Genomic DNA, 24,820 nt, shown 5'->3' with positions numbered 1-24,820 from the left:
TCCGTGCCCCTCGGGTGGGTGACACGGGGGGTCCAATGCGGTGCTGCTGCCACTGGCCCGGGGGTGACAGCCCCAGCCACAGCAGGGACACCGGCGCAGAGGCCGAACCTTCGCTCCTTTATTGTGTAAACAGTGTTTTCCTGGCAGTCCTCACTCCCGTGTCCTGCTGGGGTGCGACGGGGCCCCCCCAGCTCCCGCAGCCCCCCACCAGCGGGACCCCTTCAAGCCCGGGCAAGGGCAGGGCTGCGGCTGCAGCAGTGGCCCTGCAGAGCACCACGGGGTCCTCCTGGTGCAGCCCACAGCGTTAGGGGATGCAGGGGGGCTGGGAGCATCCCTGGGGACACCTCTGCCAGGCGGGTCTCACCGCAGGCTGCTCCGGTGCCACTGCAGGAGAAGGGGGCCGGCAGCAGCCCCCGGGGCGGGCAGGACGGGTCACTGGTGCTTCTTGCCCCCGTGCAGGCTGGCAGAGGTGGCGGGCAGGAAGAAGGCAGGGCTGCGCAGGCAGCGCAGGGCCAGGAGCTGCGGCCCCAGCGCGTAGAGGACGTTGGTGAGGAGGAAGCTCCACCAGACATCCTCAGGGGTCTGGTAGGGGAAGGGCGTGCGGCTGTGCAGTGAGGAGCCCACGTGGGAGAACTGAGCCTGGGGATACAGGGCAGCAGTGGCACAGGGTGGGTGACAGCACCAAAGGGCGCTGAGCAGGAGCACACCCAGCACATCCTATCTATAGACCTGCCGGCTCGCTCCAGCCTATTTCTGTCAAGCTAATCCCCGGCTCCATTAAGATCCACCGAGGCCAAAGCAATTACCCGGCAGCGATGGTGGGAGCTGCTCCACATCAGCTGCGGGTGTGGAGCTGTTCCCCCAAGCTCTGGCCTTGCTCTGGTCTGGTGGGGACTGAAACCCAGCCCAGGGGTCCCACCATGGTCCCCCCTTGCAGCCCTCACCTGCGCCACGGCACCAGCAAACACGAGGCTCCAGTCGGGCAGCCAGGAGCAGCCAGGCAGCACCAGCCCGTAGATGCAGAGGCAGAAGAAGGGGAGGACGTAGAACATAGAGATCAGCATCTAGGGGACACACGGAGAGGGTCACCCCATCCCCAGTGCCACCGGGGGGACTCCAGCCCTGCCTGGACCCTGCTCACCTGCACTTTGGGGTAGGCGACGGGGTCCCGCAGGTACGGCTCGTGCTGGTAGATGTACTCGAAGCACGAATCAGCGGGGCAGTCCAGAACCACCTGAGGAGGCGGACAGTGGCAGATGCACCCTCCCCTGGACCCTCACGGCCCCTTTGGGACCCCCATGCAGGGACCCAGCACTCACCATCCCCCTGAAGAAGGTGAATGCAGCGATGAGGAGCAGGACCAGGACCAGCCCCATGTCCTGGGGCCGCTGGTACAGGCGCTTGCGCTGCTCCTCTGCCACCTGGGAGAGGGAAAACGCCCTGGGTTTGGTCCCACACCCTGTGGTCCAGCTCTGGCACAGGGATAAGGGTGATGGCTCCCAGTGCAGCTCCCCACTGAGCTCCTGCCCCAGCTCCCAGCTCACCTTCTCGGGGCTGAGGCATGGCAGGGCCTTGGGCTGCTGGAAGAGCCTCACCCCAGCCCAGATGGGGATGAGGATGTAGGGCAGGTTGAGCAGGAAGACAGGGCTAAGGTCAGAGCTGTATTTCCCTGGGGAAGGAGAGCACAGGATGGGCACAGCACGGTATCGATACCTGCTGCTTGCCTCCAGCTCAGCACCTTCCTCCTCTGCCTGCAGGCAAGTGTCTGGGAGCCAACCCACTGGACAAACAGGGCATGGAAGCAGCCTGGATGGAGCAGAGCCCCGCTCCGCACCCCTGTACCTATGAGGTTCCCAAGCAGGAAGACGATGATGCTCATCATCAGAGAGCCCAGCCAGAAGAGACCCAGGTTCCTGTAGTTCCTTCTGCAGAGACATCAGGATTAGACACCTCTGATCACCCCCTCGCAACATCCCTTCCGAGATCCTCCAACCCCCGGGAGCCCCTCCGGGCTCTGGATCCATGAGGACACCATGCAGGCACTGGAGCCACTTTGCCTCCCTGCTCACCTCTGGCCGATGGCCGCCATCATGGCGAGGTAGAGCCCGTAGTGGATGACTCCATCCCAGTAACAGATCATGATCCCGTGCGCCGTGCGCAGGTAGGGCTCACCCTGCCCATTGGGAGATAACGGATCATACGGGATGGGGCCGAGCACCTTCTCAAGCCCCCTCCCCATGATGCTGTCCTTGCATCACCCCTCTGTGGCAGGAGCAGCTTCGGGAGCAGGAGCAGCTTCTGTGTGCGGGTGAGGTGGTACCTCTCTGACGTAGACCTCCATGAAGCCAGAGATGAAGCCATCCTCCTCCAGCGAGATGATCAGGTCGACGACGGAGGTGAAGGAGAACACCACAAACACTGTGGGAAATGAGCCAGCTCTGAGCAGACCCCACGGCACTTCCCAAATCCCACATCTGCGCTCCCTGCAGGCACGGGATCAGTCCCCACACCCGGGGCGGGGGGGGAACACTCACCGCAGAACAGGGGGTCCTGGAAGTGGCTCCCCCCGCTTACAAAGAAGATGATGGAGAAGAGGCCAGCAGACACCAGCAGCCCCGTCAGCACCAGCGCCAGCGGGCTCCTGCGGGACAGCAGGGTGGGCTCCAGCAGCAGGGCACAGCCAGGGGGTGAAGCCCTGTTTTTCCCAGTGCAGGTGAAAACACCTTTGCCCCCCCAGTTTTGAGAGGCGTCCACCAGAGCAGGAGGAACGGCAGGATCAGACCCTGGCGCTGCCCGTCCCCTGCAGCAGGGCAATGGCTCCTTCCCAGGCATGGGTGGGAAGGGGCTGCCTCGCCAAGGCTCCTGTGCCCCCACTGTGGTCCTCCCTCTCTAGGCTGCGGCAATGGGCCACTGTGTAAGAGACTGGGGAACTTGATTATAAACTGCATCAGTAACGAGATGCTGAACCTGGGTCCTAAAAGAGTGAAGAGGTTGTAGGGAAGTCGCCCCTGAGCTTGCTGCATCCCCTGCAGGAGCTGGAGGAGCTGCAGCTCTGCTCTAGCCAATGCCTCAGCTGTGAAACATGGAAAGCATCCCAGTGTTTTCACTCAAGCCTTTAACCCTGTTACCAAAGGAAAAGGCCAAGCAGCGGCTGATGGTCTGCTTACAGGCGGCTGTGACAACACCCAGCTCCTGGTTGCCTTGTGCTGCTGGAATTGCTCTTCCTGGGCCGGAGGAGGTGAGCGCAGGACCCCGTGCCAGGGCCAGGAGGGGTGACACAGCAGCACCACGCGAGGGCTGAGCTTGTCCTCAAGCATCCAACCAAGAGATGGGCTTGAAACTCCACTCAAACCGATGCAATAGCTGAGGTGTCCCCTCCTCAGCGCATTGTTACTACTGCATCAGTAGTAACACAGGATGATTCGTTCCAATACAGGTGCTGCAGTGGGGCAGCCCAACGCTGGGCTCCTCTGGGCACTGTGTTTGATGGGGCTCGAGGCACAGCAACACGCGTTGGCACGCACCGGGCTACCCCACACGTACCAGCACCTTGGGGTGCTCAGGGCACCCAGCTCCCCCTGGCAGGCTGAGGGGCTTGGAGGCCACCATCGCCCATCCCACAGCAGGGACTGATGAAAGTCATCCCCCTGAGATGCAGGAGAATGCCACAGGCCTCGGTTTGGGGGAAGCAGCATTCCCACATGGATGTGGTTTTATCTGGTTCTACTGCGGATTTCATAGCGATGGATCCCGGAGAGCTGGGCTGCAGCACTGCAGTGCCACATGGGATGGAGGGGAAAGAGGAGGCCAAAAATACAGGAATGAAAATTGGGAGATCATTAAGTAAAGTTTATCGGGTGGCCAGGAAAGTCCCGGCTCTGGGATGAAGAGAGATTTGGCTAAAAGCCCTTCCTGCTGCTAAAGCTACAGCAGAATTGAGCTATAAAAAGAAATGTATAATGAACGGGAAAAGGAGGGTGAAGGGGCCTGGCAGGAACGAGAGGATAGAAAGTGTGGAAAAGGGATGGAAGAACACAAGAAGAAAACCCAGAGTTCCTGAGACATGAGACAGGGAAGCAGAGAAAAGCAAAGACTCTGAATGCGGATGGACATAGAAGGGAAATCAAACATGTTAGGGATTGGTGGGAGCAGACCCCGGCTCCGGCTGTGCCACATGAGGATGTGCTGGGATCCTGTGTGGGATGTGGGGAGGGGATGCAGGATGGGGATGTGCTGAGCACCCAGGACACGTCACTCAAACCCAGAGTGGGGCTGTTATCAGCAGGGTGACAGCAGCGGTGATGGGGCCAGCCTGGGCGGTGGCATCAGCCAAGACACCAGGAGGGTCACTTCTGGGGGGCAGAGCAGAGTTCAGAGGGGACCCAGCGCCCGGTGTTGGAGGTCTTATCCCTGTGACCTGGAGCCAGGTAGCTGGAAAGGATGCTCCTCAATCACAGAGGTGATCAGCACCGTGATCCCCCAGAACTGGGGCTACCATTGAGCCCCATTGTGCTCCATGGTGTGCAGTGAGCCTGAGCGACCCCTGGTAATGTGATTTCAGAGCCATAAAGGCAGTCAGGAACCACGTCAGCAACCTCCAGCCTGCAGCAGCCTTCCAGGGGCACCAGGATGTACCCCCCCCCCCCCCCAGCACCCTGCCCTGCACCCTGCTGCCCCCCCTCCGGGGCCGGATGGGACCCAGCGGCGGGTCCTGGTGGGATGGCTCCGGCCAGCCTCGGGCAGAGCCTGGACCCAGCGCCCAGGCCAGGACCCGCACCCAGAGCCCCGAGCGCTGTCCCCAGCCCGCACTCACTCTGCCAGGGCGGCCGCGCCGTTGATGCCGAAGGCCACCGGGATGGCGAGCAGGGAAGGGGCGAGCGCGCCCGGCGCTGCCGGGAGCTGCATCCCCGGCCCGGCCACCGCTGCCGCCCGCAGCCCGCGGACTTCGGCCCCGGTGCCGGCGGAGGCAGCGCCCTTAAAGCGGCAGAGCCGGCGGGAGGGAGGCTGAGGGGTTCCGCGGGGAGTGGGAGAACACACGCGAACCCCTGCACATGCGGGGGAAACGGGGCTAAGGGCTGGGGGGAAGATAAAGCAGCGCTGCCATGGGGCCAGGCTGAGAGAGCTGGGCTGGGGCAGCCTGGACAAGAGAAGGCTCCTGAAGGGGAGACCTGAGAGCAGCTCCAGTGCCTGAAGGGGCTGCAGGAAACCTGGAGAGGGGCTTGGGACAAGGGCCTGTAGGGACAGGCCAAGGGGAATGGCTTGAACCTGCCAGAGGGGAGACTGAGATGAGCTCTTCGGCAGAAGCTCTTCCCTGTGAGGGTGCTGAGGCGCTGGCACAGGGTGCTCAGAGAAGCTGTGGCTGCCCCATCCCTGGCAGTGTTCAAGGCCAGGCTGCACACGGGCTGGGAGCAACCTCCAAGGTGTCCCTGCCCGTGGCAGGGGCTTGGACTTGAGTGAGCTTTAAGGTCTCTTCCAACACAAACCAGTTTACGACTCTATGACAAAACCTCCCAAGAAGAGGCTTTGCTGGGGAGTGTGGTTTTCCTTCTTTTTTCTCAATTCATTCTAAAATGTGAAGGACTTAGAAGATCTGGGAGGACACACATCTTCAGCTCTCTGAGAGGAAGACAGGGGAAATGAAGCAAATGCAAGCCAACACTTCATCCTTGCTTTTAATAAAGGATTGAAGGGAGAAGGAGCCCAGCATTCTGCTGACTTGCTCCTCTCCTGCTCTGGTCAAACTGCTCCACCTGCCCCCAGCCCATAGTGAGACCTGGGCACACACTTCACCACTTCCATAGTACTTTGCAGTCCCCCACAGCAGCCACTCAACATTTCCCCTTCTTCACAACACCTTCACAAACGTGTCACTGCTTTGCCCTCTTGCTTAAGAGTCCCAGGGCTGAACTGGCTGCTCTGCACTTTGCCCTGGGCTTGTTCATCATTCCTCTGTGCAGGAGGAACTCAAACACTCCCTGTGAGCCTCGTCAGCCCCTCACTGACAAGGAAAAGCTCGCTGGGTGCTGTTCCTGCAGCCTATGGTGCCTGAGAGCAAAGGGATCTCAGCGCCAAGCCAGGGTTTGTAGCTGAGAAAACACCCACCAGCCCCACCGTGCCCAAAGAGCAGCACAAGACCCCGTGGAACAGGAAAAAGGGGTGAAAGCAGGGAAGATGGGATAACTTACAGGTTGTCTCCAACACTGCATCTCCTACAAGCATTGCATGAGACACGCTGCTCTTGCAACAGCGGCTCAGGGCATCACAGCAACCCAGCCCCACGTCCGCTGGAAAGGGATGAGATCTTGGGAAGCTCTTCCCTGTGAGGGTGCTGAGGCGCTGGCACAGGGTGCCTAGAGAAGCTGTGGCTGCCCCATCCCTGGCAGTGTTCAAGGCCAGGTTGGACACAGGGGCTTGGAGCAAGCTGCTCCAGTGGAAGGGGTCCCTGCCCGGGGCAGGGGTTGGAGCTGGAGGAGCTTTAAGGTCCCTTCAACCCAAACCACCCTGATTCTAAATCAGCTTTTGCCAACACAACATCAACAAAGCACACAGGGAATCACTGTAGTATCAGACTGGTTTTAAAGACCCGATCAGCAACAGCAGCCAAAACCAAACCACAACAGGGCAAAACCAAACAGTGCTATGTCCTAACCTCCCAGGGAAGCATTTGTCACAGTGACCTCAATCACCTGAGCAGAAGCTGAGCCCCCCCTCAGACCTGCCAGGTTTTGTTATCTCCATTTCCCAATCTCCCATGCTCGCACTCAGCCCCAGCACAACCTCCCCGTGCACCCACTGTAGCAGCGCCCCTAGCTCTGGGTGTGCACGAGGGCCTCACTCACTTGGATTCTCCCCAAATGAAACCCTCCTGAATCGACTGTTTCAAATGGTTTTATTGAAAGCCAAATGCTTGGCTCGATGTTGGTAAGAAAAGTTAACAAAAGGGACGCACACACCAAGTATTTGGATGGAAGGAAAACAAAGGCAGAAGAAACCAAACCAATCAATCTCACATTGGTTTAAGATGCTTGGAAGGAAAAAGGTGCAGGACAGTCCCTCAGCCTATGAAAACTCACAGTAAGAGCAACTACTCCCAAAAATTCAGTGATTAAAACTAAGGAACAAATGAGTTTTATTTTATTTACAGACTGAATGAAGAAAATTTATATCTGTAAAGAGGTTTCTTATGACAACAGAATCCAAATGGCCTTTGCCAAGCTGTGGCTGAAGGCTTGATTCTTCAGCACCCTGAGCCACAGGAAGTTGTAGCAAGTCTCTTGGTTTGCAAGTCTTTTGGGGTGAACTTAGTGTTCAAGAGACCAAGAAGCCATCACCTCTGAAGAACTTGCCCCCACATCCCTCAAGCCTTGTAGCCACACTTCACACCAATCCCCACCTTGTCTTTCACAGGCCAGAGGTAAACCAACTAGACACTGGTTTTGCAATGTCAGGTGAAGGTCAGACTATACTTCTGGCTTCATGACAGCATCAGAACCCAGTTCTTCAGTGAACAATAGCCTGACTTGAACAACAGCCCCAAAACCTGGGGCGGAGATAGCCCCTTGTACTTGTCATTAACAACCCAACCAAACAACCTAGAGCAGCACAAGCTGCACATCTGAACAGTAGAGGATCTGCAGGGTCACATGAAATGCACTCCCTGTAACATGGCACTGAGCTAAACACAAATGAAGTCCCTGAACTACTTACTAGTATCTTTGGTGCTACCCTTCCCTGTCAGCAGGGCACCATGTGAAGATCTGTTCTCACCTGCTCTGTTCTCCTCCCCAAGCACCACCCAGGCCTTGTTATGACACGGCTGCCGTGACACTCAAGGGGGCTCTTCTGGGTGACAGATGGTATCGTGACTTCGAAAAGTTTTACAATATTAGCAAATAAGAGACTGATAATGCAGTTTCATAACATTTCACAGAAAAAATTACACTTGGATTTGAAAACACGCTGTCCCCCAAAAGCATTCTCAGTAGTAAGGTCGTCGCGGGTTGTTCTGTGGGGAAGAAGAGAGAAATGAATCAAAACTGCTGTCTTCACAGAACAATGAGCATCTGAGCTTAATTACCTGAAAAAGCCACTGAAACGTGACATTTCTGACAGTGGAACCTGAGCTTTGCCCATCACAAATTATAAATGAAGCTTTCAAGGTGTGCTGGCATGCGGAATGGACGAGGCCAATGCAAATGGAGCAGCCTTTTGCAACCAGGAAAACAATTATCCAAAAGAACCCATGGACAAGCCCCCGTATGCTCTGTGCTCAGCATTTATACTTGGTATGCACCAGATAAAACTCAACCCATAGGCTTTTGTGTTTAAAAATAAAGTGATGGCAAAGAAAACTGCGCATCCGTGGCTGTTTTGGTAGCGATAATGTGATTCAGCATGAGAGCAGAATCAAAAGAGAAACTTTCACAGCATTTGCTCTCTTGGCTAAGTGCTAGAAACACCCCCACCCTTACGAGACACACACAGAAGCCTCAGTGGGTTTGTCACTGTGCCTGCTCTCGTTTTGGGACCACCTTACCAATGGATTTGGTCGGAAGCGGTAGGCGAGCATCATTCGCTTACGGAACGCTTGGTACTCATCATCCTCCTTGGTGAGCTCAGCAGGACGATCGATGCCAAAACCAGCTCCATCCACAGTAGCAGTTCCCCTGTTTGGAAGGAGGGAACAAAGACATGACAGATCACCTTCCTCTTCCTCAGGAAGGCCTGCTGCCTCTTGTCGGCAGAGCTGGAGGACAGGCATCAGGGAGCACTGGGCATCGTCACGCAGAGCGCGCTGCATCAAGACAGATAGCTAATACTGAGCAGCTTATTGCATTTGCCATGTTGCTACACTGCCCTTCTGAATCAATGATGCTTGCTGTTGTTAGATGGAAGCAGGAGTATCAACATATATTTGCTTAACCTTTTACAGCTGGAAGAGAAATAGCATCTGTGGTTTGGATGCCTCCCTGCTGAACACTGCTCTGCCCGGCAGACTCACCTTTGGCAATCAGATGCTTCCATTTGTACCTCACTGAGTGGAGGCACACAGATCTGTTAAATGTACCTGCCTTTTATTCCTCCAGAAGCAGCAGCAATGCCTCTTCCTCTGCAGCAGCACCCTTCTACCAGTTCTAGGAGCATCAGAGATGATAGAACCCAAGCAAAGCACAAACCTTCTCCAAGCCTGTGATGGACAGACTCTGTTGTCCCTCTGTTTGGAAGCCTTGCTGGTTTGATTACAGCAATCTCTTACCACAGAACTTCTCTGACCCAATAAGCATTTTGCCAAAGAGATCTTCTTGCTAGAGAGGAGCAGAACTGCTTTGCAGAGAGACTTTCCATCATGCAGTAAACAAACAACTGCTATTTCTAAAAGGATTTAATGCTAAAAAACCTAATTCAGAGAACTTCCTGCCCCCAATATTGGGTTTTGAAGTTCAGCATATGTTACCAACAGATGAGCTACCTAAAAAGAGCTGCTCATCTATTCTTGGATAGAACTCATTATGCTTGGTTATATACAAAGTGTGATCAAATCAGAAAACTTCTGTACTAAAGAGTGACGTCAAGGCAGTTGCATGATCTCACACAAAGCTCTGATCTGGACTGAAGCATCTTTCAAGCACAGGTCCAGCAGCAGCATCCTTTCACCCACAGTACACCAGGAACTAACCAGCAGGGACCAACTGTGCTTCAGATGCAAAAGGCACGTTCTTGAATATATTTACTGAAATAAATTTATGACTTTAAAGACATGATTTAATCCTCGCACGTCCTGGGAGAGGGGAGGTGTGGACAAGTCTTACCTTCATTTTATAACTGGGGAGACAGCACCTCCCAGAAGAGCTCAGCATGCAAATTGAGATTAGAATCAAAACACTCTTAGCTCAGATCATTGCTCCTGCCTGAGATAAAGTAACAAACCCAAGCACTGGGGGGGGAACAACCCCAGAGAAATCAGAAAGCATTTTTCTCCTTTGCTGCAAGGATTCCATATTCTGCTCCAGTGATGAATTACACTCACATTCACTGCAGCTGCTTCCAGTAGGCCAGGGAAGGCGCATCAATTACCACCCAAGAGGAAAGGACTAAATCAACAGTAGAAGGACTCTGCTTACTTGCTGACTGGGTTTTTAATCCCCTGTCCATCCAAACCGAGTCCATCGCCTTCCTTCCAGCCCATCTTTATTAGCATTTGATAACCTATGTTTTCCACAGTAAGTTTGAACTCCTTGTATTCGGAATAATCTGGCTCCCGTCCTTCCTGCAGAGGCACAAAAGGAACTGTAGGTTATTCTTTTCTCTTTGTGGGGCAGAGGAAGGGAAAACCAGCTTCAGCTACTCCAAGTTAGGATGGCTCTGGCAAGCAATTAATAACTAACACCATTCCCTGGGATTCCAGCTCTGCACCACCACAGAGAAGGAAGCAGGCAAATGATAAAGCACTGCCCAACACCAGAACAATCTGCAAGAAGCAGGGAATGCTACTGTGAGATTAAGAAGAGAAATATTTAGCTCCCAAATTCAAAGTTGCTCCCTGGCTCACGCTTCAGATACAGTTCTTATTTAAGCCAGGATCTCCAGGGAACGTCAGACCCCATGCTGGCAACACGGAAACAGCAAGACGGATGTGCCAGCATCAAGAAGTCCTACAGTTTAGGAAGAATTGGCAGGTACTGAAGTGCTTTGCATAAGCTTTTTGTAGATTTTGTATTTTCACTTTACTGCACTTATCTAGATTAAGAATTCACATTTTCCTTGCTTGGCATCAGCAACCACTTGTCTGAAACAGGATCAGCCAAACCATGGTGAGTCCAAGAGGCTGGTCTGCAACTGCAGCTAACCCTCAAATCCTGTCCCAATAGTCTGCTCTCTGCTTTGCTACTGCAATTTACCCCTTGTTTCCTCCACAAGGAACAGAGCTCCTAGAGTAAGGGCAGAAGTACCTCAAGGCTGTGAGGGAGCTAAGCGCTGTGACAAAAGGCTAAGCACACTTGAGACCTATCCCTCCCTTCTCAGGACAATGTGAAGTGCTGCCACTGGTCTGAATTTGGCTGTTTCACCTTCAGTGCCTTGAACGTCTCCATGAACTTCTCCAGCTCGTCAGGTGGAAGAAAGTCTCCGATGAAATGTTTCCCTCTGCCCATCTGGGTCAGCTGCTCAGCCCACTCTGCCCAAGAGAAGAGAAACCAGCAATGAGACAGTGTTCTGACTTTGAATTTCAGCGGGTTTGTGAAGCATAAAGCCTCACAGCAACCCATGGTGATTATCTCCACTCAAAAGGCAGGGAAGCCACAGCAGAGCACTGAAAAGTGACCCTGCAACTCCCATGCCAACAATGTGACCTCAGACATCCCCCTCTGGAGGCCTCTGTGCAACCACAGAGTGAGCAAGATGTTTGCATGGCAGCTGCCTACACACCTCGTGTCTTATCCATCTCCATGCGCCGAAGCTGGTGCTCCCATGTTCCCAGCTCACTGTCCACCTCTTCATCACTGTCATAGTCATACTGGTGCTCCTGGATTGCCTTTTCCCACATCATCTGCATATCCTGCATGGCTTGCTTGTGCTTCATGATCATATCATACATCTGCTGCATCTAGAGGAAGAGAAGCAACAGTGCGCTCAATAAGACCCCCACTGCAGGCAGCAGAGTGCCAGGGGCACACAGAGCTCTGCAGCAGAGCCTGCACCCACCCCAGCTGCCCTACACACAGAGGTTACGACAACTACAAATCCCCACAGGCAACGAGTGCTGTTGCTTGATCTGAGCCACTCACTTCTCAGATCAAACAGGAGCATTATGTATTATGTACTGGTTGCTCCAACAGAGGCACCTAGATGTTAACACTGAGGACTGCTGCCATCTCCTCATCGCCCCACAGCTTAAACACCACCCCCACGTTCTGGCAAAAGCCAATTCTGCTCCGATTCCCCCCAAAACTCTAAGTCTCCACTCCCCTCCTCCCCACTGCTGGAGCAATATATAACCAGCTGCAGATGTGACACAAGAGACCTTATAGATCTGGGGGTTTAGTTTGGTAGGACAGCAATTGGTTGGCTTCATTCATATTCCCCAAAGTCCTCTCCTGTTTCTGCTGACTGCAGCATCACGATTCTTTGGCATTCAGCACAAATCCTAGAGATTTATTTGTGGGCCCCAGTGAAGTTTCTTTGCTGTCTCCACTTCCACTCTCCCATCTAAGCCAGTCATGCTGCAACACAGTATGAATTTGGAAATCATTTCAGGGTATTACCTCCTGCTGCTCCTTCAGCTGTTTCTTCTGGGCTTCAGAGAGCTCCGTCACACCCACCAAACCAACTGGTTTCCCTTTTTCATAACCAAGACCCTTGAGGTCCTGAACTGTAATAAGCACATGTTAAAAGACTTTCAGAAATGAGACAGCCATTGAGAGCAGTGAACCCACAGCTGAAGAGCCCTCCAGGAAGGTTTGCATTCATTCCATGGTTTCAGCACTGACTGAAGAACAAGCACCTGGCAGGACGTAGAAACCACAGGAGCAAGAATGGTCACAGATCATTCAACTCAGTATTTCCTCACCCTGGTCCAGGCCTCTCCTCAGACTGTGTCTCACATCCTCGTGGTCACACTGCACACCATCCTTCTGCTACACCATCCTTCAAGAACTATCCATTCCCCTCAAAAGGCTTCCTGGTGAAGCCCAGGCTTTTAAAGGGTGCTATTAGTTACTCAGCATGAAGTCACCAGCAGACCTGAGCCTGTCAGTGTATTGCCCAACCTGTGCACCAAGTGTCTGCTGATTCCTATGTAAACAGCAACTTTATTCCAACTGAAAAGCAAATGAGCACACCAGAACACAGACCTGAGCATTGTGCTGCTTTTGGGAGCTGCTGTTCCCCAAGGGAATTTTAGCTTCTGATCTATAGGCCCACAAGCTGCATTGCCAGGGATGCTGCCCCTGCTTTCAAGGAGGGGGCATTTGGCATTTCTACTTGACAATCCCACTGATGTATCCTTTTTCTGCAGTATCCCCTTTTGGATGCTCCTCCTTTGGAATGGTTTTTGCCGGTTTATCAGATAAGCCCTGAAATTAGACATTAACATTACCTGGGCAGGGCACCTATGGGTTTAAAATGATCACAGGGCACTTGGAGTTCAAATGACAAGGGAAGGGAAGGGGGGAGGGGGCGGGGGGCAAGGGGGAGAAGGAAACTTATTTGGAATTGCAGCACCATGAAGGAAAGTAATAGAAACACTGCTGGGGCTGCAAGAGATTTATCATGAAGATTGCCTTGCAAAGTTGGTTCAGCTCTAGCCAGCAATGCTGGCAGCTTCCCTCTACAGCACCTCAGAGCCAAGGTCCCAACAATAAAATTTTTAAGGGATTAAAAGAAGACAAACCCACACTAGAAAGGGTGCTGCATTTTTCAGTACAAGGCAAGGATATCTTCCTACTAATGCCTGCAAAAGTCTCCATCTGAGTGTAAGTCCAGACTATAATTAAATGATGCTTCATTACTTATTCATCATCTATTAATTATGAAGCCTGATAATAGTAAGATCATTGTTCATGACACCAAATGTCTACACAATATGGTAATGAGGCCCCAGGGGTCAGCAGCTCCCTTCCTCTCACTGGCACTCTGGGCAATTGATCAGAGCACTCTCCCTTCATGCTTTGGGCTGAGGACTCCAGGATGGGGAAGCAGCTTCCTTAACTCCAGGCTCCCAAGCAGAGCAGAAACCAGCACATCCACCCTCCCTCCCGCAGCTACAGCCTCTGCACATTCACACCAGAGCTGGGAGTCAACTCTGCAGAAAGAGTTATGTAAAACACTGCAAGAGGTTTTCCAAGGGGAGAGAAGCAAGAAGCTGGGTTATGCTGGGCTTGGTGCTGGGATAGGCACTTCCAGCTCCCAAGAAATAAGAACAACTAGGAAAAGAAACCTTTCTATTGTTGCTAAACAACCCGATTTGTGTCTGGGAGAGCACTGAGGTTTGGAAACAGTTTTATGAACACACTATGCCTATGGCACGTAAAGAATCTGGCCCCAAATGTTACGTGAGACTAGGGCACTTCAGCATCAGCCCCAGTCAAAGATTCACCCCCTGAGTCAAGGCAGGGGAAACCTTCCTCTGAATGCACTGAGGAAGAGTCTCTGCCCTTCACAGAGGTCAGGAGCTCCCTGGCTAAGCTCTGAACTGCATAAACACACAGGCTAAGAGCCAGGCATGGCTCTAGAGGCCCCAGGAGGTGCTACCTTAACCCAGCATATATATAACCCCCTTAAAGGAGAAAGGTGGGACTGGAGCATCTTCTTTTCCTTCCCAGAAAGCATATGCCATTGCTCCTTCGTGTGCTAAAACTACATCTGGTTTCTCTGACTGCTCTGGTGCTTTCTGCTGAGAGATGATGAAAGTCACTGCAGAAATTCAGCTCTGGGAGGTATTTTTGGAGGCTGGGCCCAAAGCAGCACAACACTGGCAAAGGTGACAGAAAAAGCAAAGCTCTACCCCAAGATAGAAAAGTCTCTTTGTAAATAAGATCAGTCAGTGAATTTGCATACAAATAGATAAGATTTAGAAGTTCCTTCCACTGGGCTAGCACAGGCAAACGCTGTGTGATAAGAAGTTGCTTCCCAGTCTCATGTTCAGCAGGCCTGGGAAAAATACATTTGTTTCCCTGGAATGACATCAGCTTTGCCTCCAGGGTTAATGGTGCAGTCTATCTGCAGCATTGGCAGGAGGCTACCTGAAGGTTTATCCCTTCCCCACATGCCGGAAAAGGAGCTTGTTACAAGAGCAGTGAACGTCCTTTAAGGACAGCAGGAGAAATCCCAATACAGAAGTGCCTCATTTCTTGCTTCACAGCCTGAAGATCTCACTCAATTAAAACTAATCAGACCCAAAGCAATCCAGTATTAGCTTTCACAGAGTTCTAATGACAGCCTGTAATTTCCCATTAGTCCAGAGTTCCCTAATTCCAGTATCTCTGCTCTGTTCCGCTTTGCAGCTGTGTTAGTCCCTGCAGGATGTATGCAGTTAAGGGTTTTGATATCAATAAGAGAAGCCTTGTTTCTGTGCAGAAGGGCCACACTTTCTCCTCTAATGATACTGATTTATTACTAAAAGTAGATGGGAAAAGAATCAGAAAAGTTCTCCACTCAACCCCAAACTCTTGCTAAGCATAACGGATTAAAGATGTAGAGTCTGAGGTACCAAAGCATCCTGTGCAACTCTAACCTTCCACAGGACCAGAGGGGTCATTGGAACTCCAGGTTGAAGATACTAATTCTAAAAAAGGGAAAAGTTCATATGAGCTGATAAAAACCAAACCCTTCCCCCTGCAGAGCACAAGCACCATGCTAAGGGTTGGTTTGGTCTGCCTGGCAAATCTGTTGCTGTCCCTTTCTTCTACTTGACAAAAAGCCCTGAAGAAAGTGAGCCTGAACACAAGTATGTCCTGTCTAATGAAGGGGAGGCTGAAAGAGCCAGGGGAGATTTCAGCAGGCAGCATGCTGAAATGAGCACGCAGACACCCCTGCATCCCCCCACTGCAGCAGGGGGTATGAAGACAGAACCTGAGGCTTGCTTCAATAGCACCTGCCCAGCTACACCGGGGAAGCTTCATTATTGCCTGCAAAACAAGTACTCTAGAGGTACAAGCAGCAATTCAAGGTCAAATGAATCCCTCCAGGTTGGTATCTTGTCCTGTACCTACGAGAGGTATAGCCAAGACTTCTTTATAGGGCTGTGATCAGAAGAACCACATAGGAACTTCATCTCCATCTGAAGTGCTGGATTAGGAGATGGAGCCCTTCCTTCCCTCCTGCCCTCGGCAGAGCCACAGACATCACAGCACATACCCTACACCTTACCCAAGCCTAACGGTCAAAGATATGAAGGGCTGAGCAGTTACCTCTCCAAAACCCAGCCAAAGCAGAAGACCCACACACTTGCTGGAACAATGAACTGCACAAGCTGCCAGTGTGTTGTGGGCTCACCCTGCAGGGCTCACACTCATCCCAGACAAAGGATGCTTTCCTTGAGGGACTCCATTTATGTATGCAGCTCTAACTACTGCACATGCACTGATGGGCACCAGAGTTCAGCCTCTGAGAGCTCCTGAGAAGGGCTCCAACTGGGAGAATTCTCTTCCAGCACTCGGAGAGCTGCACCTTTCAGATGAACCTGGCAGTACCAGGAGCATGAGCCTCAACACTGGCTAAGAACCGTGAAGCTCATCTGTCATCAAATGAACTGAAATGGGTATAAATTGGAAGTTACTTGTGTCCTCCAGCACTTGGGGAATGGCTATTCCCATTTAGCCTCTGATCAGTTAGAGGGAGATGGAAGTGCTGCACAAGGATTTTATCCCACCATGGGGAATAAGCACAGTTCAGCCTTTGATAGTTGTTTTCTGACAGACTCTCTTCCTGAAGTGAAATAGCCCTAAACAACACAGAGGCTGAGGCTGTAATGAGCTATAGCACAGCAGGGTTTCAGAGATAGCTGGAGAATGATAAGATCCAATCCCTGGTGTCAGCAAGATAAAGTGATTTATCTGGGTTTCCACCCAGGGGAGAGCTAGCTGCTAGGCCCAGCTGAAAGATAGGGGCTGGCAACCAAGGAGATTACAACAGGAGATAAGACTCAGTGGATTTTCTCTTTGCACAGCCAGCTGTGCTAAGGCAGAACAGCTCTTCACCACAATATACAGCCCCACTAACCTGTGAGAGGGGCGGGAGCCTCCAGCTGCTGGACAAGCTGTGGCAGAGGTACTTCAACCTTCTCCTCCTCCGGCCCCCACCTGCTTTTCCGCTTCTTCTTCATAGTGCCTGGAGCAGCAGCTGCAGCTGCCTCATCAGGTGCAGTTGTAGAGGAGGATGATGGTGAAGCTGAGGGCAAGGGCAGGGGCAAAGGCAAAGCTGGTAAGCACATAACTGATGGGGATGTCTCAGGGCTGCTCTTCCTTTTCTGACTGGGCTCTTCAGGCAAAGGGGCACTTGCAGGGATGTTCTTGTCCTTCCGGAACTCCTCCAGCTTGTGCTTGTAGTACTTGTAGGCTCTGCTGTTTGGCTCATATAGAAACCTGTCAAGAAGTCAAACCCAGCAAGTTTAGCTCGAACCGTGCTATGCAGGGGCTGGGTACAGCACAGTTTGGTCAGGGCTCTTCTCTGCTGCGCTGCTCTTGCACAACCAGCCTTCCCCACACTTCCCTGCTCTGCAGCACCATCCTGTGTGTGCATGCATGCAATGCAGGGCTCCAAGTGCTTTCACAAGGTTTCCTTTGGGATCAGGAAGTGCATTTCCCATTCACGAGCTATTTCTGCTGTCAAATAAGCACACATTACATTTGTGGAAGTGCAAGGTCTTCCCCCGGCATTCACCTGCCTTCTGGAAGATGAATGGGAAAACTGCAAGTGCTCCACAACATGTCAGGTTTCAGCTCCCAAACATTCAGGTCTTACCAGTGGGGATGCCAAACCACTGTCTAAAGAAACTGCTCCCCAGCTCTCCAGTCAAGCTAAAAGCACTGACATTACCAGCCTGCTTGATTAGACCATGATTGCTCCTTCTGTTCCCTCACACGCAAACCCCACTGCCTTATCTGCTATCACTTCCAGAAACAGGCATCTCTGACCTTTTGTGTGAAATAAATATCCTTGGTCTCTGGAGGAAGAACATGAACAATTCTCAAGCTAGCAGCAACGTGTGAAATGAAACACAAGTCAATACAATGATGGTTACAAACACATTCTCTTTTTGAGCTCACTTCAGTTTCAATTCTTCACACAGAAATCCTGCTTATTCCTAAGTCCTCTACGATCTTCCCTTTACAGGAGACCAGTATAACTCTTGGTGTAACCTCTCCACAGGATAGTGTCCCGTCCCACAAGGAAACCTAAGAGATGACAGGCCTTTTCCATCTATCATTACACAATACACAAGCAAACTCAAACATGGCCTTGCATCCCTCCATTTGAAAATCAGCATTAAGGACTGCTCCAGGACCTCAAAGAGGTCAGGATGAGGCCCTCCCTATGGCAAACCTGATGAAATCCTGGTAGAGGAGCGAGTGTTGAACTTGACTGTGTTCAGGTGGGATCACAGCAGGGTTTTAAAGTAAATCCTGGAAGAGCTCAGCTATCAGCACATCTGCCTAATGGAAACGACAACAGAAAGGGAGCACCCCAGAGGGCCAGAAGGCAGCCAATAAAGCACTGAGATACGAGCAACAGAATCAGGCTTGTTGAGCACCACTTCACTTCCAAGGAACACATACAATTGTTTGTAAGAGCAGAAAAATGAAACATGGATGAGACCAAAGGGAGGCATTAAACAACTGTCAGTGAGCACTGAAGAGAGCAATTCACATCTGAAAGGCTGAATAAGAGATTCCAAAGGGGGGCCTAACAGACAAGGAATGCTACCTGCACGTTAGTGGGGATGCTGTGCAAAGAGCAACCCAGGAAGTTAACGGGGCAGCAGTGGCTGAGCAGTGCCTGGGAGCCCACACCAAAACACAGCTACATGGAGAAGCAGAAAGGTTAGAATCATACTGGCACCTTGCAACAGAAAGCAGGTGAGGAGGGGTGGAAGCTGTACATGATTTTGGGGAAAGCAAATTGATTTCTCTCTCTTTCTGTGCCTTGATTTAAACTGTGAAGCTTGAGAATGTTCAAGTATCAATGCTACAGAAGTGCACTGTCCTTGTGACTTCAGCGTTATCACAAGCTTGGCTACTACTTCCCCTTAAAAAAGAGCCCCACAACATTCCAGTGAGCAGCAGGTTTCTTCCTTTACCTGAAAGCATGGTTCTCTCTGTTGTTCTGCACAGCAATAGCTTCCATCTCTGGCCCCCCGGCTGCTATGAACCTGGCCAGTTTCTCTGCAGAGTTCTTTATCTCTTCGTCGTCTGGGGGTGAAACTTTAAGCAGGCTGTCAGTACTGGGCCCAACTCACACAAGCAACAGTCAAAGCCTATCTGGTCTAAGAACCCCAAGAGCAGAATAAGGGCAAAAGGTCGAGTTTAAGTTTTAGAAATATTACATAGCAACAGTCATAAGAGTTTAGAGCACAAAAAGCATCATTTTGCATAAGGCTGTACAATGACTTTGTAACCAGAGGAGTGCCCATTGACACAGCAGCTTCCCCTGTGCCAGGAGCGAGATGAGAGCAGATTAACACACAAACTAGCTTCTGTGTCAAAAGGTGGACCCTTGTTTCTCTCTGCTGAAATTTCTGCCCTGTGCAGGGTGACATCTCAGCACTCACAATCATTTCTTGTTATACACTTTGCCACTGAAATCCCCAGGAGCAATGGGAAAGACGTATGAAAGTGGCAAACTTGTACTACTGTCACACACCTCTGCTAGTCATTTCAGGGGAGGCTTGGAGGACAGAGGAAATTCTCCATGGAATGGTCCCAGTCCTCACCTGGAAGAGGTGGCTACTGCAGCCCTCATCCAAAGGCACAGAGAATTAGTATTTCGAGCATATTCAATGTTTATAAGGAGCCAGGCAAATATGTTATTTAGCCATGACAGCCTTATATACCATTTGCTACCTGCACAGTGCCAGTACTCCAGAGTGCTGGCACAGGACCAGGAAGCAGAAGACATGATTATAAGCCTTGGCCAAGTGATAACCTTTCCTTGCTTCAATATTCCACACCTGTAAAGCATGGATAATACTGCGTAGCTTACAAGCTGCTGGATCAGTTAGTTGATATTGGTAACAAGCTCGTTCAGCCTGCAGTCTATTAAACCACGGTTTGAGGTGTTAACTCCTCAGCATGACAGCTGAATTGCCTGAAGACTCCTTTCCACAGAAAAGGAAGCTGACACAGAAAGGCTGAGGGATATGCCAGGGCCACGCGAAAGGCCTGAAACAGAGGTTGGGCTGGAATTGATAAATGCCTGGCCCACAGACCACACTTCACCTACTCAATAGTTTGTGTCTCACCACAGCTAACCAGATCCCACTGCTCACACACCTGTGTGTTGGCAGCTCAGCCACTTCTGCTGTTTTCCCACCTGAAAACAGTCCCTTATGTGCAAGGATTTATGTCCCAAGCAGAAAAGCAAAGCTTCAGAGAAGGAAACAACAGCAGAAGTGGGGATTACGGTCAACAAACTAAACAACAAACCAACCACTTCCATTTATAATAAATCAAATAAGGATATCTGAAATAAACCACTTTTCCTAACTGCATTTTCAGGGCTGAAACCTTCCAGAACACACACATTGGAGAATCATTTTTGTTCCTTTGAAGTATTTTTGAGAAGTAGAAGGAAAATCTCTTCCAAGAGCCCTTTACACAGAGCATGGGACAGGATGCTGTGGGCTTGGGAAACAACCGGTTTTGGCACCACTTTCATGGTGCTGTTTGATCTCTTGAAATTCAACTGACAGCCAAATCTCCACTCCAAGTGTTTTAGCACAGCCCCAACAAGCAGTTACAGAGAGTGAAGAGGACAAATTGAATATGTGCAATTCAATCTCTCCAGATCCCACTCAATTACCTTTTGGAAGAGGGGGTGGCCGCAAGTTTTGTTTCTCTTTTCTTATCTCTGCCACTTTCTTTCTGTAGTAAAGGAATTCTCTGCTGTCCTTATTATGCAAAAACCTGGCACGGAGATGGAGATAAAAAGAACAAAATACCTGCATCAGCGACCACTATACAAATATTGATACTCTGGGATATAAACAGCCCAAACCCAATTAAATACAAATCAGTTACTCAGAACACACTGAAAATGTGGCTCCCAAGATCTTCAGCACGTGTAAATACACGCAGCTCTAATCTAAAGACCTGCATCCAAATTCTGTGCGTCACTTGAAGGGAAACAAAGAAGTTTCTTCTGATCAAGCAGGGAATTCTCTATCCCCAGCCACACAGTGGCAGAGGAGACAGAAGCAGGCCTGAGATTAAGGCCATATCCCATGTGCTGGTCATTCACCAGGCACAGCCAGACCCCTCTAGCTGCATCCTGGCTCTCACTGATCTGCTTCCTCAGCACCTCACTTCCTGCCTCAGTTTCCCCAGCAATGATTAAATAAACCAATTACTTATAACTTAGTCACTCTATCCACGAGGCTCTTCTTCTCCTACAAAGAGAGAGGGCTGTCATTTGGAAGATAAGAGTTGCAACGACCACACTTACAAAAAGGCTGGTTTATCCTTGTAGCTCTCCATAGCGACCTTCTCTAACCGTGGTCCCCCTTCAGCCACGAACCTAGCCAGCTTTTCCACCAATGCCCGGGTGTCAGCATCCTCTGGGGGTAAAACTTTAAGCAGCTGTCAGTACTGGGGTTCAACTCACACACCAAACAGGCAACAGGTACATTACTTCTAAGAACCACGGAGGCAGACAAAAGTAGAACGGGAATGGGAAGAGAAAGGATGAAATGGGGGATCCAGTCTTACAGAGCTGTACAACTTACAACCCCCAGCTTACTGTCAGCCTCCTCTAGCAGGAAGTTCATGTTACGTCTGCCTAAGCCTCACATTTGGATGCCCGCAGCTGAGGGTACAATTTGAACTGCAACATCATTTGCTTCTGATAATTCTACTCCATACAAAACACAATGGGGAGGAACAGGGATTTGACTTTAACCACCACATTACTCATCAGTACAGATTCCAGTTCTTAAGACATCACTCTGTACCCAGCTAGGGGAGGCAGATTGTGGAGCTGGAGCATGTGGCTCTTCCTACTGGCATATACCCATGTCTCAGCTCTTGCTTGGAGGGAATCCCACTGGAGAGAAGAGGAAAGCTCAGTCTCCAAGAAACCGTTTTTTGGCTTCTGTGCCAAGGCAAAAATGCACCAACACTGACAGTGGTTACAGAGCAGATGCAGGACAGACCCAAAGGGAACTAACTAAACACAGGCTCTTGTCTAGACAACAACATACTGGGGAGTGCACTGAGCAAAGAGCACGTGGGAGAAGAACTGCCCACACTGGACTAGATTTGAACCTACAATCTTTAAATGAAGGGTCCATAATCCATCTTTGTTCACTGCAGCCACATTCCTGCAGTGCATTTCATGCTTAAGTTCACACTTGCCAAGATGATGCTCTTAGAAATCCCACCAGAAAAGGCTGGATATGGTTTTGTAACCATAGAATGAAATAAATGATGACACAAAGCTCAGTGTGACTTATTTAGCAACTCCAATCTCATTTTATACTTGATTAATACACACAAATGAAATGCAGATTATTAAGCAAATCTGCCCCTGGGCTTCCTGGCCTGGGTTAGCCAGATCAAGTTGGTTATTTAAATGCTGCAAGATTCCTCACTGCTTCTCTATCCTGCTTCAAGCAGGCAGAACCTAATGGAGAGATTTTTCAATGGAAGTTTGGAAAGAGGCAGAAACTCTGATTTCAGTTCTGTGCCTCCCATGTCATCTTATTGCTTACCAGACACAGCTTCCCCCCTCTACACAACCACTCCCAAACTCTTCATTTTCTATCATTAAAAAGGCTACAGCTCCATTTTCAAGACAAGCATTATGTGTATTGTCTAGAGGTCAGCAACAGGCATAATAAATGTCAGTTGTACCAAAGTAGAATTCTTATGACAAGCAAACAATTGAGTTCCATTAGGAATAAAACATCTTTTGTCTCTATAGGTTATTTTCACAGAGGTGGTGAAGAACTTGCCCTGGTAATTCAGAGAAAACCCATCTTCCTAGGCACAAACCCAATCTGAATATGGCAAATGATCCCTCTCCCACTCCAAGCTCAGGCTGGATCAGGAATACCTCCCAGCATTCGGTCTTCAGCTTCTTTGCTGAAGCTTTGGAGGAGCCCCTCTGCATTAACTGCTGCCATTTCCATGAGGAAGTCAGCCCAGAGGAACTGTGTTGGGAATGCCAACCCACAGCATAAGGAAAAACCACCCTCCACTGAAGGAATGCTGTCCCCACGCTCCACCCCTAGCGCTAGGGTGAGCTGCACCCCAAAGCAAGGCAGAGCACAAGGTGTCATTTACCTTTAATTTCCAGCCACTGCTCATAATCTTCCTCCTCATCCTCATCTGGCGACTGAAAGACACTGTGGCGGGCAGTGCCTGGGCTCTGTCTGGGCTGGGAGGAGCTCCGTGCTTGGTGCAGCATGCTGCTCAGGACCTGCCCGGCCCGCTTCCCAAACAGCCCAGGCTTCTTCCCAGCATTTGCTGCTGAAGCAGTTGCCGAGTTCTCAGTAGAACTCGGGGGAGTTTCTTAGAAAAGAATGAGGGGAAAATAATTCCTGTGCATCCTTTAAGGTTAGAAACAACATCTCGGGCAGCGACAGAGCTGCAACAGGCCATGATTTTCAGAGTAAGTTAAAAGACACCGGTAAAAGCTGCAGGATAAAATGAAAGCTGGGATGGTTTTTTACACAGCGAGGTTCACGCTAGCAGTGCTGCTTCTCCAAGCAGGCAGAGAGTGGGCAACACCTCTCTATCACATCTCTGTAAGCCAAATTTGAAGGGGTCATGGCTGCTTTAGAACATACTCCTACTGGTAGCAGCTCATAGCAGGGTTTTTAAAGTGAACATACATGGAGGCAGCCCACACAAAGCTGGGATCACCAGGAGAAGGAAGGCCTCCTGTAGCTCAGAAGTCGACCTACCAGTACTTGACTTTTCCTTCTGCAGCTTGAGAAACTGCTGGAGGAAACTGCCATCATTAACAAACTTGTTGGAAACAGAGGCTTCGTTCTCAGCACCGTCATCTCTGAGTAGAAAAAGAAAAGCAGGTGATGGTGCTCATCATCCTCCCCAGCCCCCTCAAACAGAAACACCAGCCACCACCAACCTCATCTAACGTGGACAAGACACCAAACTTCCCAGAAGCACAGACCTGTTCAGCTTGCTGCTTACTGCACTCACCCACACTCTACACCTGACTTAGTTATTACTGGGATGAAACAGGATTTCTACTTGCCCCTGGGAAGTGTTTAACTGGAAACTGCACCAACTCTTTGTGGTAATAAGAGAGAGAAAAATAGGAAGTAGAAGGAAAACTTAATAATATCCTATTAAAACCATAACTGCTGTTAGCACATACCCACTCTTGCCTTGCTAGATCAACTACAGTACAAGTACCCTATTCTAACCTTTACTCAATCCCAAATTTCACCTCTCCGTATTCACCCCCAAGTGCAAGAGCTTTGCAAAGCTTCCCTCTTCAGCTTCATCTCTCAAACGCATCCCTTTCATGCCAGCAAAGCTCCTAGCACCGCAATCCCCACGTACTCTCCGAGCAGAGGGATGCTCGGGCACTTCTGCCTCGCCTGCTGCTCGAGCCTGGCCTCGATCTCCTTCTTTTTCTGTGCTATCAACTCCTCCTGGTGCAGAAGATTCACGTTTGTCTTGGCAGATTTGGACTGCGCGACCCCGAACCACCGGCTCGCCTTCCCTAGGGGAGAAGGAGGGATCAGAATGAACGCTGAGGGGGTCGGGACGTCCGGGAGGCCCCGCAGCCACTGAGGGGAGGAGGGGGAACTGCCACAGGCACCCACCATACACACGGGCCGCGTCCCCTCTCCACCTCCCCCCCCACACACACAGGGGCCCCCCTCCCACGGACCCCAGTGCCACCGGCGGTGGGGAGAGCGCTGCAGGCGGCAGCGGCGAGGCAAGAACCGGGACGGGGGGCGGCGGAACCCGCCGTACCTGGCGCATCCTTCGGGTTGTCCATTTTGGAGCTCCCGTCCCATAATGCACTGCGGCGGGCGGGGGCGGGCGGCGCTACGCTGCCCTGCCGCAGAGGCCTCTGGGAGATGTAGTCCCGCATCCGCCCCAGCGCCTCGCTGACGCCGCGGGTCTGACTA

General features: G+C 51.1%; 2 protein-coding genes across 4 annotated transcripts; both read right to left on the bottom strand.

Annotated features, from left to right (window-relative positions):
• Window positions 1-291: 291 nt before the first annotated feature.
• On the bottom strand, window positions 292-4,949 carry TM6SF2 (transmembrane 6 superfamily member 2). Of its 3 annotated transcripts, none has more exons than XM_061474734.1 (10): window positions 4,814-4,949; window positions 2,535-2,641; window positions 2,321-2,418; window positions 2,070-2,173; window positions 1,843-1,925; window positions 1,545-1,669; window positions 1,320-1,421; window positions 1,142-1,234; window positions 945-1,064; window positions 292-639 (listed from the first exon to the last, which is right to left on the bottom strand). In XM_061474734.1, exons 1-10 carry the CDS (start codon window positions 4,903-4,905, stop codon window positions 433-435), a joined length of 1,131 nt encoding a protein of 376 aa, XP_061330718.1. In that variant the 5' UTR covers window positions 4,906-4,949; the 3' UTR covers window positions 292-432. The 3 variants fall into 3 exon arrangements, with proteins under 3 accessions (XP_061330718.1, XP_061330719.1, XP_061330720.1); XM_061474735.1 differs by having other exon boundaries at window positions 292-519; XM_061474736.1 differs by having other exon boundaries at window positions 2,535-2,638.
• A 1,923-nt stretch (window positions 4,950-6,872) lies between these two features.
• SUGP1 (SURP and G-patch domain containing 1) lies at window positions 6,873-24,798 on the bottom strand. Its single transcript, XM_061474678.1, has 14 exons — window positions 24,663-24,798; window positions 24,243-24,405; window positions 23,618-23,721; window positions 22,995-23,222; window positions 21,157-21,280; window positions 20,515-20,618; window positions 18,794-18,917; window positions 16,717-17,078; window positions 12,261-12,367; window positions 11,425-11,602; window positions 11,067-11,173; window positions 10,122-10,267; window positions 8,537-8,666; window positions 6,873-8,005 (listed from the first exon to the last, which is right to left on the bottom strand). The coding sequence occupies exons 1-14, from the start codon at window positions 24,781-24,783 to the stop codon at window positions 7,979-7,981; spliced, it is 2,025 nt and encodes a 674-aa protein (XP_061330662.1). The 5' UTR covers window positions 24,784-24,798; the 3' UTR covers window positions 6,873-7,978.
• Window positions 24,799-24,820: the final 22 nt, after the last annotated feature.

The sequence above is a fragment of the Pezoporus flaviventris genome, unplaced genomic scaffold (genome assembly GCF_033815535.1).
Source record: "Pezoporus flaviventris isolate CSIRO_AGI_PZ_B2104156 unplaced genomic scaffold, CSIRO_AGI_Pfla_v1 ptg000080l, whole genome shotgun sequence".
Taxonomy (NCBI): domain Eukaryota; kingdom Metazoa; phylum Chordata; class Aves; order Psittaciformes; family Psittacidae; genus Pezoporus; species Pezoporus flaviventris.
This window is presented reverse-complemented; position numbering and strand designations above follow the sequence as displayed.

Bases quoted from the DNA above. Each gene is read 5' to 3' on its own strand.
- SUGP1 (XM_061474678.1), bottom strand. From the start codon at position 24,783: ATGCGGGACTACATCTCCCAGAGGCCTCTGCGGCAGGGCAGCGTAGCG. The intron at 23,223-23,617 runs GTAGGTCGACTT...TTCTTTTCTAAG, and splicing joins GAAGGAAAAGTCAAGTACTG to AAACTCCCCCGAGTTCTACT. The intron at 11,603-12,260 runs GTAATACCCTGA...CTCTTCCTCTAG, and splicing joins AGCTGAAGGAGCAGCAGGAG to ATGCAGCAGATGTATGATAT.
- TM6SF2 (XM_061474734.1), bottom strand. From the start codon at position 4,905: ATGCAGCTCCCGGCAGCGCCGGGCGCGCTCGCCCCTTCCCTGCTCGCC. The intron at 2,419-2,534 runs GTGAGTGTTCCC...CATTTCCCACAG, and splicing joins CCAGGACCCCCTGTTCTGCG to TGTTTGTGGTGTTCTCCTTC. The intron at 1,065-1,141 runs GTGAGCAGGGTC...TGTGTCCCCTAG, and splicing joins TCGCCTACCCCAAAGTGCAG to ATGCTGATCTCTATGTTCTA.